The sequence below is a fragment of the Barbatula barbatula genome (assembly GCF_947034865.1).
Source record: "Barbatula barbatula genome assembly, chromosome: 17".
NCBI classification, from domain to species: Eukaryota; Metazoa; Chordata; class Actinopteri; order Cypriniformes; family Nemacheilidae; genus Barbatula; species Barbatula barbatula.
This window is the reverse complement of record NC_136780.1, coordinates 10,511,357-10,526,004: the sequence shown is the minus strand read 5'-3', so window position 1 is coordinate 10,526,004 and position 14,648 is coordinate 10,511,357. Positions and strand designations below refer to the sequence as shown.

The 14,648-nt window shown below is 37.6% G+C and overlaps 1 protein-coding gene across 2 annotated transcripts; it reads right to left on the bottom strand.

The window, feature by feature from the left end:
• Positions 1-8,182: 8,182 nt before the first annotated feature.
• Positions 8,183-12,015, bottom strand: hsd17b10 (hydroxysteroid (17-beta) dehydrogenase 10). Of its 2 annotated transcripts, XM_079478179.1 has the most exons (7): positions 11,741-12,015; positions 10,595-10,828; positions 9,901-10,065; positions 9,635-9,799; positions 9,426-9,554; positions 9,214-9,322; positions 8,183-9,128 (listed from the first exon to the last, which is right to left on the bottom strand). In XM_079478179.1, exons 2-7 carry the CDS (start codon positions 10,616-10,618, stop codon positions 8,938-8,940), a joined length of 783 nt encoding a protein of 260 aa, XP_079334305.1. In that variant the 5' UTR covers positions 10,619-10,828; positions 11,741-12,015; the 3' UTR covers positions 8,183-8,937. The 2 variants fall into 2 exon arrangements, with proteins under 2 accessions (XP_079334305.1, XP_079334306.1); XM_079478180.1 differs by lacking the exon at positions 11,741-12,015 and having other exon boundaries at positions 8,209-9,128; positions 10,554-10,649.
• Positions 12,016-14,648: the final 2,633 nt, after the last annotated feature.

Below are 14,648 nucleotides of genomic sequence, written 5' to 3'. Positions count from 1 at the left end.
GCAACAGTCAATGACCTTCCTGAAGTGTCCCTTGTTTAGACCATCAGACTTACATTAACACTGACTAGAAAGATGGGAGCCCTTTATCTTTAATTAGGCCTTTAGTTGAGCGAATAATTCCATTGGCCAGATTGTTCAGGGCACGATTAGGATCTTGGCCAAGACATTAGCTCAAAAATGGATCTGCATCACCTACCGACCTGGGTTCATTATCCGATAACTGCATCCAAGTTACCTTTTCAGTTCTGTTTTACAAAACAAGGGCATTTTCTTCATCATTCAAACATCATTACATTTGCTTCTGTCCGGCCTGCAGTGAACCTGTCTTTCAAAGCGCAAGACGAAAGGCATTTATTTCATAGTTCAGTGCTCTGTGAGGGGTGATGGCTCTCTGGTTGCTCCTGTCTGATCAATGTCTTCACCGGTATGTATTCAGAACATCTTGTAACATGGTCTAATGTTCTATTAACACTCTTAAAGGAATTGTTAACACAAAATGAGAAAATTAACATTTTGATGATGTATTCGCCCTCGTATAAATCAAAGCCTTTCTTATACATTTTTGCTGACATTCTTGGTTGCTTTATTAGGCAATGAAATCATAATAAGCCTATAATGTACTGCCTTTGTATTGAATTCACCCAACTGGAAATTCATTAAATTATCCCATTTTGTGCTTCATGGAAAAAAGAAAGCCACAAAGACTTGGAGCGACATGAGGCTAAGTAATGATGACAGAATATTTATTTTTGGATGAACCGTCTCTTTAAATACAGAATTACACAGCCTCATCATCTATTAGTCTGTTGGGACACAACCTGAATGCCTGAATGCACTGGTGCATGTATGATCTATTCCAAGGGTATCCATACAGTACAGTCATGACAAAGAGACCGGAAATTTCTATTTAGTTTTGTGGAAATACAATTGTCCTAATAATGTAATGAAATAATTTGTCGGAGAGTCATGGCGCACTGGTAAAGTTTGACAAACAAACTTTTTGCCGCACATACCTGTGATCTGATTATAGAACAATGCAACATTGTATGATAAATGAGGTAATTTCAGGTTGTGCATGATTTCCAACAAGGAGAGGCAATTTGACAAAGAAGTAATTCACAAGCTAACTCTCTGAGATAGGAGAGCTAATCTGTTCCCTCTCCTCGAAATGATTCATTCACAGAAGAACACTTGAAATGTGTAACAATCACCTCGTTTCCACTGAACTAGGTGTTCGGTTTTGTGTAATTTGTTCGGTTTTAGTGATGTGCTACATGTTGAAGAAAAAGTCTTGTCGACCATAATGACATATTATTAAGGGTGGATTTTAATATCTGTTCATCCATCCACATGGGGAATGGTCTATTTCTCAGTTAATTAAAAGAAATCTGGCAATGGGGTAAGGAAAATAATCTTGAATTGAGTAAACCTTAATGCAAGATTCTTTTTCTTACCCCATTGGCAGATTTTTTTGCTTGTTTTAAGCACAAATTCACTGAAATTTCATATTCTTTTGGTAAAAACAAGACTTATTTTCTTAGGTCATTTTGCTCATCAAGAAATGCATCGATTCAAGAATCTGTAGACATTTTTACTGGAAAACAAGAAAAAAAGACTATGTAAGAAAGTTACTCAAACTCGTTTTTTTAAGTGTAGAGTCTACTCTCTAAAAAGTGTTGGGTAAAACTTTTCAACCCAGCGTTTAGTCAAAAAGGAACAAACCCTGCATGGCCGTTGTGTTATGAATTAACCTATGTTTGGTTGTTTCTACCCATTGTTGGGTAAAATATTAACCATTTGTTGGGTTAGTTTAACCCAGGAACTGGGTTTGTCATTTTTAATTAATACTTGGTTGAAAAAAAAGGTCAAGTTACACATATTTGTACAGCAATGTTATGCATTCATACAATTTATTTTACTATTATATTTGTTGGCTGAAATAATGTTTTGGTTTTTAAACTTGATGTTTTATAGTTTGTGTCATGTTAGTTTAGTGTTAACATTTTGCTGAAAAACTTAAAATCAGCTTTTTATCGGTCAATTGTGACGATTTAACCCTCATAATAAACATAATGTATCTCATATCTAACCAATAATGGTGAATATGTTGTTTAAAAAACTTTTAACATCATAAAAATGTATGTGGTTTTAATACATATGATAATACTGTAAATTGTTCAGCACATGTTTACATTTTAGCTTTTAAAGGTCCAGTGTATGAAATTTAGTGGCATCTAGGGGTGTGGTGCAACCAACAGCTTGCTCCAACCCTCACCCCTCCTTTTCAAAAAAACACAGCGGCTAACACAGAACAAAGATGTCATCACGTTTTCACTTCTTTCCCGAAGGAGATTATGTATTTACAAAACGTAGAGCAGTTTGTCCGTTTAGGGCTGCTGTTTTAACAAAATGGTGAATTCCATGCAAGGGAACCTGCGGTCTACTGTAGATAGAAATAGCTCATCCTAAAGTAATAAAAACATAACGCTTAATTATGTCTTTATACACCTCTAAAGACAAAGATATTTATATTATATTTCATTCATTTCCTTTAAATTTAACTTACAGCACCTTTAAGAGCCACAATGGTTAGGAACTCTCTTTGCCTCCATATGCTTATATTTTGAATGTGATTAATCGGTCAAAAAAGAAGACACAAACAAATCTAAAGATGGATTTGACTGATATCATTATTTTTTTTAATCAACAGAAATCATTATATAATATTTCTATTGTGAATTGGTTTGAACAAGATAATCGTGTAGTGAAAATCTGACATTGTGACAGCACTTTTGCACAGATACATACCACCATGTAAAACTTTACAAAGTAAGTGCAACGTTTGCAAATATTTCACTCAGATTTCTTATCACATTTAAATGAAGAAAAACATTTCAGAGGAAGGAAGTATTGAAATGTATTGTCAGAAAAAATTAATTCAACACCCCCTTCCTGACCACATTATTGCTTTGTTGTTATTACCAGACCCAAAAACTGTTCCCTGAATGACACTAGTGTAGCTTAAAACAAAAATACAAAGTGAGACTTTGACGTAATTTCAAACATTTCAAACACACAAAATAAAGAATACATGGCATAAAGTATATCTAGCTGTGCATTGTATCTGAATTGAGGCAATACAATTTAGTCATTATGTAAGTGTGTTTGTTGTCATGTTAGCCCTTAGTGTGCTGATGGCTGTTTTGAGGCTCACTGGTGCGTCCTGTATGAGATTTATCTGACTCTGACTCTTTTGCATAATTGAGCCTCTGTTTGAATAGATTTCAATATATTAAAATTGATGGGACACACAAGTGTTACAAACTAGAGCAAAAGTGTTTTATATTCAGCTGCAGGTTTTCGCATTGCTCTCCGAGGTGATTATCAATGCCATCCAATATTATTACGAGTTTTATTACATTTGAGATGTGTGGAGGTGATGTGTGAGCGCTTGTGAAATGAGATGCTCGAGAAAAAAGGTGCAAGACTTGCGCATAGATAATTTCATCGATCTCTCAGGGTGCCACGCCAAAGTCAAATTTGGCATAAAGTAGTTGTGCGTATAAGCAGTGTACAATATATGTTTGCTATGAATCACAAAGACAGGATTGATGCCCGTGTACACTGTACTTCGGTCATGACTTGAATCCTATGAATAATTTATCCTGAATTTTTGGGATTTCAGGGGAGCTTCATCTAACAGCAGCCGTAATGCATTTAATAGCAGCTTTTACACAGTTTCACACTCTCAAGGGGAAATTTGTGAGAGCAGCACCCAGCTGTAGGAATTAACAGATAGACTGAATTTGGCCGCGGCTCAGGCTCCTTTGGGTAACTCACTCTAGACAAAACTGCTTGCTAATGAAGTCTCGCTGACTGTGTCTCAGACAATCATACATGCTGTGATAATGATGTCTATGAAATACAAAGAAATTGAGCAGAAGCTGCTATGAATGGAAGATGGTTCATGGTCCGAAGCTCTTACTACTCTCTGCTGGGGATAAGGGTTTCTTAACTCTGTGATTTAGCTTACTTGGCCAAAAGGAGTAAAACTTCACAACTCTTTAAACTTAAATATGTAGCTGTGGATCTAGACACTTTATGTCAATATGTTCTTGTTAACAAAGTTTCAGTGTTCACGCTCCAGATGTGGCTGGTAATTAAATTAATGCAGCCTAAAAGGATATTGCTTTTGCCTGGCTGTGTGTGTGATGAATGGAATGTCCCATTTGAAAAGCAATGCCAAAGCAGATGACTGTATAATGATAATATATTTTATGTACTGTACTATTAAAAAGTTTTGTTAAATGTAATAAAAAGTATTTCGACAACATTTAATAAACAAACAAACAACTTTGGGAGAAAAAAGTCGTCAGAGCATGGCGCTAGCATTGCCAAGGTCATGGGTTCGATCCCAGGGGATTGCACATAAACAAATGTTTAAAACAATGCAATGTAAGTCGCTTTGGATAAAACCATCTGCCAAATGCATAAACGTAAATGTAAATGTTTTTATTCTTTATTTCATTTCAACCCAAAATTTCTTTCTTCTTCAGATATTTTGAAGAATGCTGGTAACAAAATAAAATTGGCTTCCATTGACTTGTACACTCTCATAAAAAAAGGTACAAAATCTGTACACTTTGCACCTAAAGAGTGCATATTACTACATACTGGTATATACTGTATACATATCTGTACATATTAGAACTTTTGGGTGCAAGCATTGGTCACTGGTTCTGCAAATATATAGCCAATAAAAACTATTTAAAAGTGCTTGTCAACTTTGACAAAATCCAGTGTTTGTTCCATTTCCTGAAAAACAGCAAATTTGGATATGCAAGGTTTTGAAAGGACCGTGGCGATAAGATACAAATACATTTGAGGTTTAGAGAAATGACATAGATTTTACGTTAAAGACTTTTTAGACGTTTTTACAATTCTTGGGTATCATTGACTACCATAGAAGAAAAACTAAAAAGTGACCCAGAATTGTCAGTTGCTAACATTCTTCCAAATATCTTTCTTTGTGCTCAACAGAAAAAAGATTTGGAACAACTATAGCAGTTGAGTAATTACAGAATTTTCATTTTGGGTGAACTGTCCCTTTAAACACTCAATTTGAAAATGATTTCCTACACTGTTTTGTGTTATTCTGTCTGAAAGCAGGTTTTAAAGAAATGACACCGTGGCAACAGTGATCTCCAGTAAGATCATTTTGTCATGGTGAGAGACACTTCTGATGGAAAGCTTTTTCAGCAACCGTGTTTTGATGACACCTGAGTCTGAAACTCATGAGAGACTGTTACCCTGAAAGTGTTGCATCTGATTAAATAAAATCACCTCTATCAGTTCTTTGGTCATGCTTCAATAAAGTGGTGGATGAAGTCAAAAAATGTGTGTGTTTTCCAAAGGAATGCTTGATCATCATGCTCTCAAAGCTGTGATCGCAGGCTATTTCAAACCCCACCATGAAAACAACACAAGCCTCCCAGCGAGAGAAATGGCCCTTGAATTGAACATTCTGTAAATATCAAATAAATCCCATATCTGTACACATAAGGGTATACGTGTATTTGCAAATCGCTATGTTCAAATCACCAAGCGTCCAAGTTTTCAAAGGACCATAACAGACATGAATAATAGCTCTATTTGTGTCTACGCTTGTAAAGACCCAATGTTGTGGGAATATTTATGCTGTCATGGCTGGTTTGGAGGCACAGAGTGTTTATTTGTTTCTCCAGCTCTGGCAGCATTAGTGGATTCCCTCCTCTTTCTCAAACAAACCCTCGAGCGGGCACAAACACACACAGAGATAGAGGATTACCCTCCCTCAACACAAAGACTGTTACTGTAGCCTGCGCTCAACAGATAAACCAACACAATATCACTAATAGGGCCCGGAAAGACACCATAACCAATGTTTCAGACCAGTGTATATGTTTCCACGAAGGATAAGAAGTAGATGAGCATTGTCTGGCTGGGTTATAGTAGTCAGATGTGAAAAGCATCGTAAATGTGGGATTGAATGATAATGCTCATATTCAAACCTGCCAATGGCCCTGGACATCTGAGATCTCTGGGACTCTTTTCATTTGAATCATCCTACTTTTTCTGGTTCTTCGGTGGATACATTGAGCCGCTGAAGGTTTTATTATTTCCTGAGTTTCATATGATTTTTTTCTGTTTCTTTCGCAAGGAGGATGGCTTCTGTTAGCAGCGTTCTCTGGAGCTTACAGATGGTATGTATCAGTGGGATGTCGCTGTGCCGTGTTTAGAAACAAACATATCTGTCTTTTATTTCTGTGAATGACTTGGCAGTTTATCAAATACAGCTCACCAATACGAGCAAATCTCACAAACATGTCCAGGACATATTTAACCTGGTTTAAGGTAATTTTCTGTTTTGTCATTATGACAAATAACAGGGAACCTCACAATGGCTCCTGTTTCCTTGTGTACGTAAACATGCAAACATTAAAGCATTTATTTAGCAACAGCAATTACTTTTTTCACTTTTTAAAGCTATCGTTCTCACTGGTGTGTCATAAAGATATAGTTCACGCAAAAACAGAAAAGGCACTTACTCAGATTGTTCCTAACCTGTTTGAATTTCTTTGTTCTGCTAAACACAAAGGAAGATATTTGGAAGGATGTCAGTAGTACCCGAACAGATCTCATCCCTCATAGACTCCCATAGTATTTATTTTCCCTATTATGGCAGTAATGTTTGGTAACTGACATTCTACCAAATAGCCTCCTTTGTGTTTAGCAGAACAAAAGAAATGATACAGGTTTGGAACAACCAGTTAGTGAGTAAACGATGACAGAATTTTCATTTTTGGGTGAATTGTCCCTTTAACTCATTTATATATGTGCATGTTTATGTTTCACTGGAGAAAAGAGGTCATTCGTGCTGACCCAGATAAATGACAACCAGCTCACTGTCTCTCCTCCTCTTTTCTGCATCTGTTCCCCATCTTTCCAAAAGAGTCAGAGTCCTTGTGCTTACTGTTCCAACGATTAGCAGAGAGAGCAGACTTCATGGGGATACACACTGATAACATAAACATGAAGCATTGATGTGTTTTCGATATCTTGAAAGAATTTTAGAAGCAGCTTGTTACCAAAAGAAGCATGTACAAGCTGTCAATGAATGCCTCTCCAAACACCAATCAGCTTGTGGACTGCTTGTGTATTATGCCCCCTAGAGGATAAAGATAAAGTTGACTGCTGTTCTTCTTGTTTCTTGCAAAATCTTGGGCATTAATTAATGAAAAGAAATAATAGGCCTTCATATTAAATAAATGAATAATCAGTTATTTTAGTTTGCTCTTGAAACAACTGACTCTGTCTTTTAGTTTGCTCTTGAAACAACTGCCTGTTTTATCCAAACCACATGGTTGTCTTTACAATCTGTATTTGACCTTGCAAAGTCTGCTCTGTTTGCCTATTGTTAATTAAGTAATTTTCCAAACAATGCAACAATAAAAGGAATGACAGCAATTGTCCATCAAAGACTCCCCCATATAATCCATGACCTGTTGTAACAACACATGAAAGTAAAATGATTCAACACGGCGACACTCAATAACCATTACTGGGTGATTAAACCATTCATCATGTATGCTGTTCCTCAGAGGCCTGATCTGTTTTAACACACACTAGAGATTGATCAAGCTGTGACTGCAATGTGTATTTGATTGGTGTGCTTTGATACATCTCATAAATGGACAAATCTGTGCATTGATTCATGTCAAAAACCACAACAAAAAATATGTACATTCTGTGTCGTTTGAGATAATTTAAGTGTTAACTTGTCTTTTATGATAGGCAGAATTAAATCAATGTAAACTGTTACTCAATGGACAAGAATCAATCAACTGTGTTTGTGCTTAAAGCAGATTTACTAACATCAATCTGGGTTTACTTGGTTTAATTACGGTCAATCTGTTCTGCAAAGGATTTAGCAGGACCTTTGTGCCCAGCTTCTGATATTTTGCACACTTAAGTTTAACTTATCTTTAACGGTTCTGGGAAGTCGTCTGGTGTTTATAGACCCATATTACACCCAAATTGTTTTATTTAAACAGCTTCCTGATAATAAAATAGTTATGTGAAAGTGTTATGTACTGTTGTTTAAAATATGTCACTAGATTAAAAAAAGCTAATTACTAGTAACATATGTAATAAATGAATAAATTATTCATAGTCTGATTTCATGCACAATATACAAGAAATGCGAAAAAGGCTAAAAAGAAAGCCATATGAGCTTCCAGTCCTGCTCAATTCTGCCCTCTACTGGTCCAGTTACTGAACAAAAACATGGGGTATTTGTCCATAAACTATAAGAGTTTAATTTAACAACAAGAGAAACAGCAAGCAGATTATAAGAGTATGAATCACACAATTAAAAAGGTATTACTTGACAGTTTTGTTATTCCAGTGTTTTAAATGCACCATCTTGCCATATTTTTAGTTCAATTCAACTGATCCTTGAAATGGTTTTCAACTGAAATATTTATTATAACTCCGTTATGCTTAACATATTTTTATTTTACACTCAAAAATGCATTCAGCAAATACATAACTACTATTAAGCATGACTCTCCTTAGGTTTGTATTATTACACTTCAGGCATTTTTCAGACATTAATCAGGTCTAGACTAAAGATTTGATCAGTCTTCAAATCGAGTTCTTACCACAGGGACACATGTCATCTACATGTATGTGAACAGTCATTATTAATTAACACCTGAGGAGTGTAAAAATCTGTTAAAAAAAACGACATGTCAGTGACACAGTGATACTTGCATAAAAAGAATCCTGATCTTTTTATACTGTATTATGTTGAAAATTCATCCATAGACCACTTTTAGGTGTTTCCTGTGTTACCACACTTAGTCTCTCACTATGTCCTTTTTCCCAGCATTTCCTTCAAGGTTGCATGCGAATGGCTCCATCCAAACGAATCACTTCACCATTAATCATGGGGTTTTCTGCTATCGCAGTCACAAGATGTGCAAACTCAGCTGGATCTCCCAGACGTGAGGGGAAGGGCACCTGCCTTGCCAGGAAGTTCTGAACTTTCTCAGGTAGTCCTGCAAGCAAGGGCGTGGAGAACAGGCCTGTATGTAAAGAAGTAGACAAATATAAACAACATACCCATCTGTACTTTTAACATTGGTTTTTTTACGTATCATGATCACTGACCTGGGGCAATGGTGACAACACGAATCCCCATTGGTGCAAGGTCCCGTGCAATAGGAAGAGTCATTCCCACAATCCCACCCTTAGAAGCAGAGTATGCAGCTTGGCCCACCTTTTAAAAATAGACAATGGGTAAACAACACACATTCAAAATTATGTTATGCTGCACTGTAAGAAAGCTCTGCTCAAGGATTAAGAAATTGTGTTTGGCATACCTGCCCATCAAAAGCAGCAACACTGGCTGTGTTGATGATACAACCCCTGTGCCCATCAGCATCGGGCTCATTTTTCCCCATCTCCCCTACAGCCAGTCTGATCACATTAAACGTCCCGGCAATGTTTACCTTTAATGGAAATAATTCTAATAAACTGAATGATTCAAACTTAACCAATAAACAACTAAACACTATTAAATTTAGCTTACAGTGATAACACGGGTGAAATCCTCCAGACTGTGAGGAAGATCCTTTTTGAAGTTGTACGTTTTTACAGCCACAGCGATTCCAGCACAGTTCACCGCCAAGTCCACCTTTCCATATTTCTCCTTGGCCAAATCAACAGCCGATTTCACATCCGACTCCGATGTGACCTTGATCACAAATAAATTAAATTTAAAAACGAAGGTGAATAGTTCATGATCCGTTAAAGCAGGCTGTAAAATGGAAAAAGGTTTTTAAAAGTATCACTTACATCAGTTGGGGCAAATGCACATCGGTCCCCAAGTGAAGCAGCGAGTTTGTGACCATCTGAGCTGGGCAGGTCTAGGATCACAGCGCTGGCCCCCTGGCTGATAAGTCGCTCAACAGTGGCTCTCCCCAAGCCAGAAGCCCCTCCTGTCACCAGACCTACCATACCCTGTTACACAGGGTCAGTCAGAGCGGGTCACAGGTAGTATACTTCACATATTAGGCTTAAGTGTGATGTTATAAATGCATGGACGATCTACACATTTAGAAAATTAGATACTGTCGACGTGGTCAGTTTACTGTAGACACATCGTGCAAAACGCCAGTGACGTTTCAATATACAAACACAATACAGTCATGCGGTGTTAACTGTAAAACTTTCTTTAAGATCTGCAAAACAGTGAGGCTGGACTCTAGAGCAAACCAGGGTTTATAGTGCCTACGATTACTTTATTACTAAAAGGAAAGCATGTCATTCCCCATTGTTTGCCTAGGCTAAGCATTGATGTCACACCTGCTTAAAGTTTTATCAACTAGTTAGCATAGCATTGAGGCTATAACTTATATAAAACATGATAATAACTGCAGAATACAAAGACGGGAACCATGCGTGGTACAAAGCAACGCGTGAAAATGGAATTAATGCAGCAACCTGACCTGAGAATTTAATGAATTCATTCAATCGTTCGTTCTCTCACCTTGACGCTTCTGATGTTCGCCATATTCACACGCCGCTGTTGCTTGGATGCCAGTGATGGCGTCACAGTACGACGTCAGCGCGAGCCAATCGGATATACGGACGCGACAATGCCTTTTACGGTGATTGGCTACAATAAATATGATTGACAACTTCACAGGATGTGCTCAGCCAATAGTTACTGTGCGTTCACACCAGACGCGAATGAAGCGTTAAGCGCGAGTGATTATAGGCTCTGTCAGTACACGATCCGTTCCACCTGCACGATCCGTTCACGCATGCGCACAACGACGCACGATCCGTTCACGCATGCGCACAACTACGTTGTAGAAACCGCTCATGCGCAAATGATGATTTTGTTTTGCGACGATTTACGACACTGCACGATCTGTTCCACCCTTGCGCAGCTTTGTTTTACTTTATTTATATTTTTTACTGTTAAATAAAATACAATACTCAATTTACTTCGCTTCGTTCCACCTGGTCTCATTTCACTATGCGTTCTGTCAAGTCAGTTTGAAATACTGTAATGTTTCCCCTGACTTTATAATTTACATGAAGAAAGAACTACAGTCTAGTTAGACATGCGTGTTATGTTCCTTATTGGCTTCTGTAAACGACATTGAATGGATTATTTTACTAATTTAGATTAAATGGATAGATATATTAGCCTATATATAGGCCCATACTAATAAATTACTACATAAAGTCAACTACTATTATCAGATTTTAATTTAAAAAACGACACAAACTGTCTTTGACAATACTACTGGCCTTAGATCCAAACACGGTAAGGTTAATAGACATGATACAGCAATGAATCGTAAAAAGGATTTTGGATGAAACTGAAGATTTGCAGTCGATAAAAATACTTTATTCCACATGAAACCAAAATCATCTATGTTCATGTAACAACTCTATTATTTTGGATTGGCAACCACATAAACACATCGTAATCATGGTAACGTAAGCGACATTTCAAAACGTAAACAAAGAATATGCCGCCAGTTGTGCCGCCTGCCGTCAAACGTTTCATCGCCTGCGTCACGGTACAAATAGTGTAGGAAAACCATGACGTTTTCTAATACGTAATTACGCGCATGCGTGAACGGATCGTGCAGGTGGAACGGATCGTGTACTGACAGGCTCGTTTGAGAAAGCGCCTTGGCTGAAATGTAGGCGAGTCTACGCCGTTCTGTCGAATTTTGCTACCTCCATACAAAACAGCAATAACCCCAACCCCTAAACCTAAGTTACCCCTTTCCAACCCAATCACAACACCAGGGTAGCACAATTCGACAGAACACCGTTTCAGCCTTCCGTAGCAGCTACCCTCTCAACAAAATCATTGTCAGCCATTTCGCAACGAGACTCGAGCCGCCTGGCAGAAGACCCTTCCTTGATGCGAATCGCATGTGTTGTGAAGTTAATTTCAGGCGCGAATGGTGCGAGTAAACTCAAAATGTTCAAGCGTGCAACCATGCGCGATTTATCGCGTGTTATGAACCCTCTATTACACTCCATTATGAAATTTGAGCTCGTCATTCGTTTTATTGAGACGTTATTCATATTTGATGTTGCTTAAAGCATTTAAAACCGTCTTTAAAGTCCCAGTGAAATAAACAATTACAATGCCTATTTTCTTCATTAAATATTGTAGCGTTTATTGTAAATAGTTTATCAATGTGTGTCATTCTCTTTTTAAAATGAGCGTGCCCTCATAATCTTGTTAAAATCTGAAAATGCACTTCCGTCCTGTAATGAGATGACTGTCCATCTTAAATGACGGATTGGGTGGAGCATCCGTTAACTCCTCCCCTTCAAGCTGCCAGTTCCATTTCAAATTGCAACGACTGTTGTCTACGTCCAATTAAATCGCAAAGAGGAAAGCCACGCCCACGATTTTTTCCTCATTAGAAATTCCATTTCACTCGTAAATGCGTCAAAATACGGAAGTAAAAACAAAGCCCTTTTAAAAGTAAAGCCTGCAATCATTACTAACGCCAATGTGCTCTACTACAGTAAGCATGGAATCTCGATGGATTAGTGGACTTTTATTTTGTTAAAAAATCTTTATTAAAACAATTATTTTCTGAGCTGATATCAGTGATGTTTGTGGAACAAGCAGAGACACATGAGTATATTTATTTTTTAATAAATAACAGCAAAGTGCACATTTAATTATTACTTGTCACAGTCAGCTACTAGACTGACAATTAACATGTTAAGCCATAACTCACAGTACAGTTATGAAAACAGTTATGCTATTTTAAACAGTGGATCAGTGTTAAAGTCAGTTGGATATGGACATTTAGAAACACAACACAGAATACTGCACATAAATGCAGCTATCCACAAATCCTGTTTACTGAAGGTATGTTGTATATGATGTGAGGAAGCAGCTGTGAGAAAGACAGTAGGCTGTATAGTTATCTCCTAGATCTGGTGTGATCCCAAACTATACAAACTACTACCTCATTCCACAGCCCCCATTACAGCCATCCTCTGTTTGGTGCCCTGAGAGGTAAAGAGAAGAGGCAAAAAGACATGTCAGTAGATAAATTGTTTATTATGTGCTATTTTTAGTTAGAATTTAATGAGCACCCTTTGCAATTGCTAATTTGATTTTCATAAATCCCAGAGTGAGATATTGTTGTCGTCATTCCTTAGCTCACTATTAACCTCGTCAAACCAGCATACCACGAACTGTAGGCAGATTTCTGGCAATGCAATTCACATTTTGCAATATGAGTCATGAAGAACAACAGAGAGATTACACAAACGTCTCTAATCTGATGCGACTGCTCTGCAGAAGCCTGTTTGAATTAAAATCAAAATGCTGTTAATATTTATAATGCTGTTAGTATTTATTTTTTCATAACCGATCTTGAAAAATGTCTGGACTCCAAAAAAAATCCACGTAGCCTACTGAACAATTATTTAGAAATAATAAAGAAATACGATATGGATCGAAACAATGCAACCTTGGTTATATCCATTATGCAGTGATTTGTTTGTGATGATGATGCAAGAAATGCAACAGTCCTGTCAAGGCTGTCTTCAGACTGTTCTTTGAATGAAAATAACACAAATCTATCCATCTGTATAAAATGGTCCCACAAACACACGACACAATAATGTATACTCAAATTCTCTATACAAAAAGAGTCTATAGCTCCAGGGGTTACAATAAACACGATACCCGTGTGATTCCCACTTAAACATCTGAACTGGTCACCATAATAATCCTGTGTGACGATCCACATGTTCTTTAATTTTACTGGCATACAAATGTAATACTTCTCTCAGGAATCAACAGCAGGCTCTTTACAGACAGCTCTGACGTCAGAATGCATGTCATATTCATGTGTTTAAAACGCGGATGGGTTTCGGGTAAACTATAGACTGTGTGGCAGTCAGATTAAGTTTAAACCAGCAAGCGTATGTTTACCCAGCCTTTTACCATGAAATTCCAGTTTGCAAATCAGATCGACACCCTAACTTAGATTCGCTTTAAAGGCATTTTAGTCGGCAGACCTTTTAAATAAATGCGTACACATGCTTGCCTAAACTACTTGATTTTCTCATGACATTACACTCATAGCTACTATTAAAGTTATACTATCAAATACGAAAAATGGCGGTTGCCTCGCTAATGCACCCGAAAAGATGATGAAAAATGCATGGCAAAAAGAAATAGCTCACCAGATTAAAATGAAACGTCTATGCGATGTATAAACGTCTCTGCAAAGACAACGGCTCTGCGGCAATGCCAGACGAAACGGGAACGTGGAATTCCGCTCACCTGAGACCGTGACTGTACAATGCGTGATACCGCCATCTTACATCACCAGCAAGAACCGAGATACAGGAGCTGCAGACGCGCAGATATGCTCCTCGGATGACCTGCCCCTTAAGTGATCCGATCCTCGTTTTATTCAGCTGTCCATTGGATAATTTACTTGACTTTAAAGTGTGCGGATAACTTGCGGCTCTCAGATGTCACAACAACTTGCAGTGGTGAAAATTGAGATTTGAATGTTATGACTACAAGT

Coding starts and splice junctions, on each gene's coding strand:
- hsd17b10 (XM_079478179.1), bottom strand. CDS start 10,618: ATGGCGAACATCAGAAGCGTCAAG. Junction 9,800..9,900: donor GTGCATTTGCCCCAACTGAT/GTAAGTGATACT, acceptor TTTGTGATCAAG/GTCACATCGGAGTCGGATGT. Junction 9,129..9,213: donor TGTTGTCACCATTGCCCCAG/GTCAGTGATCAT, acceptor CTTTACATACAG/GCCTGTTCTCCACGCCCTTG.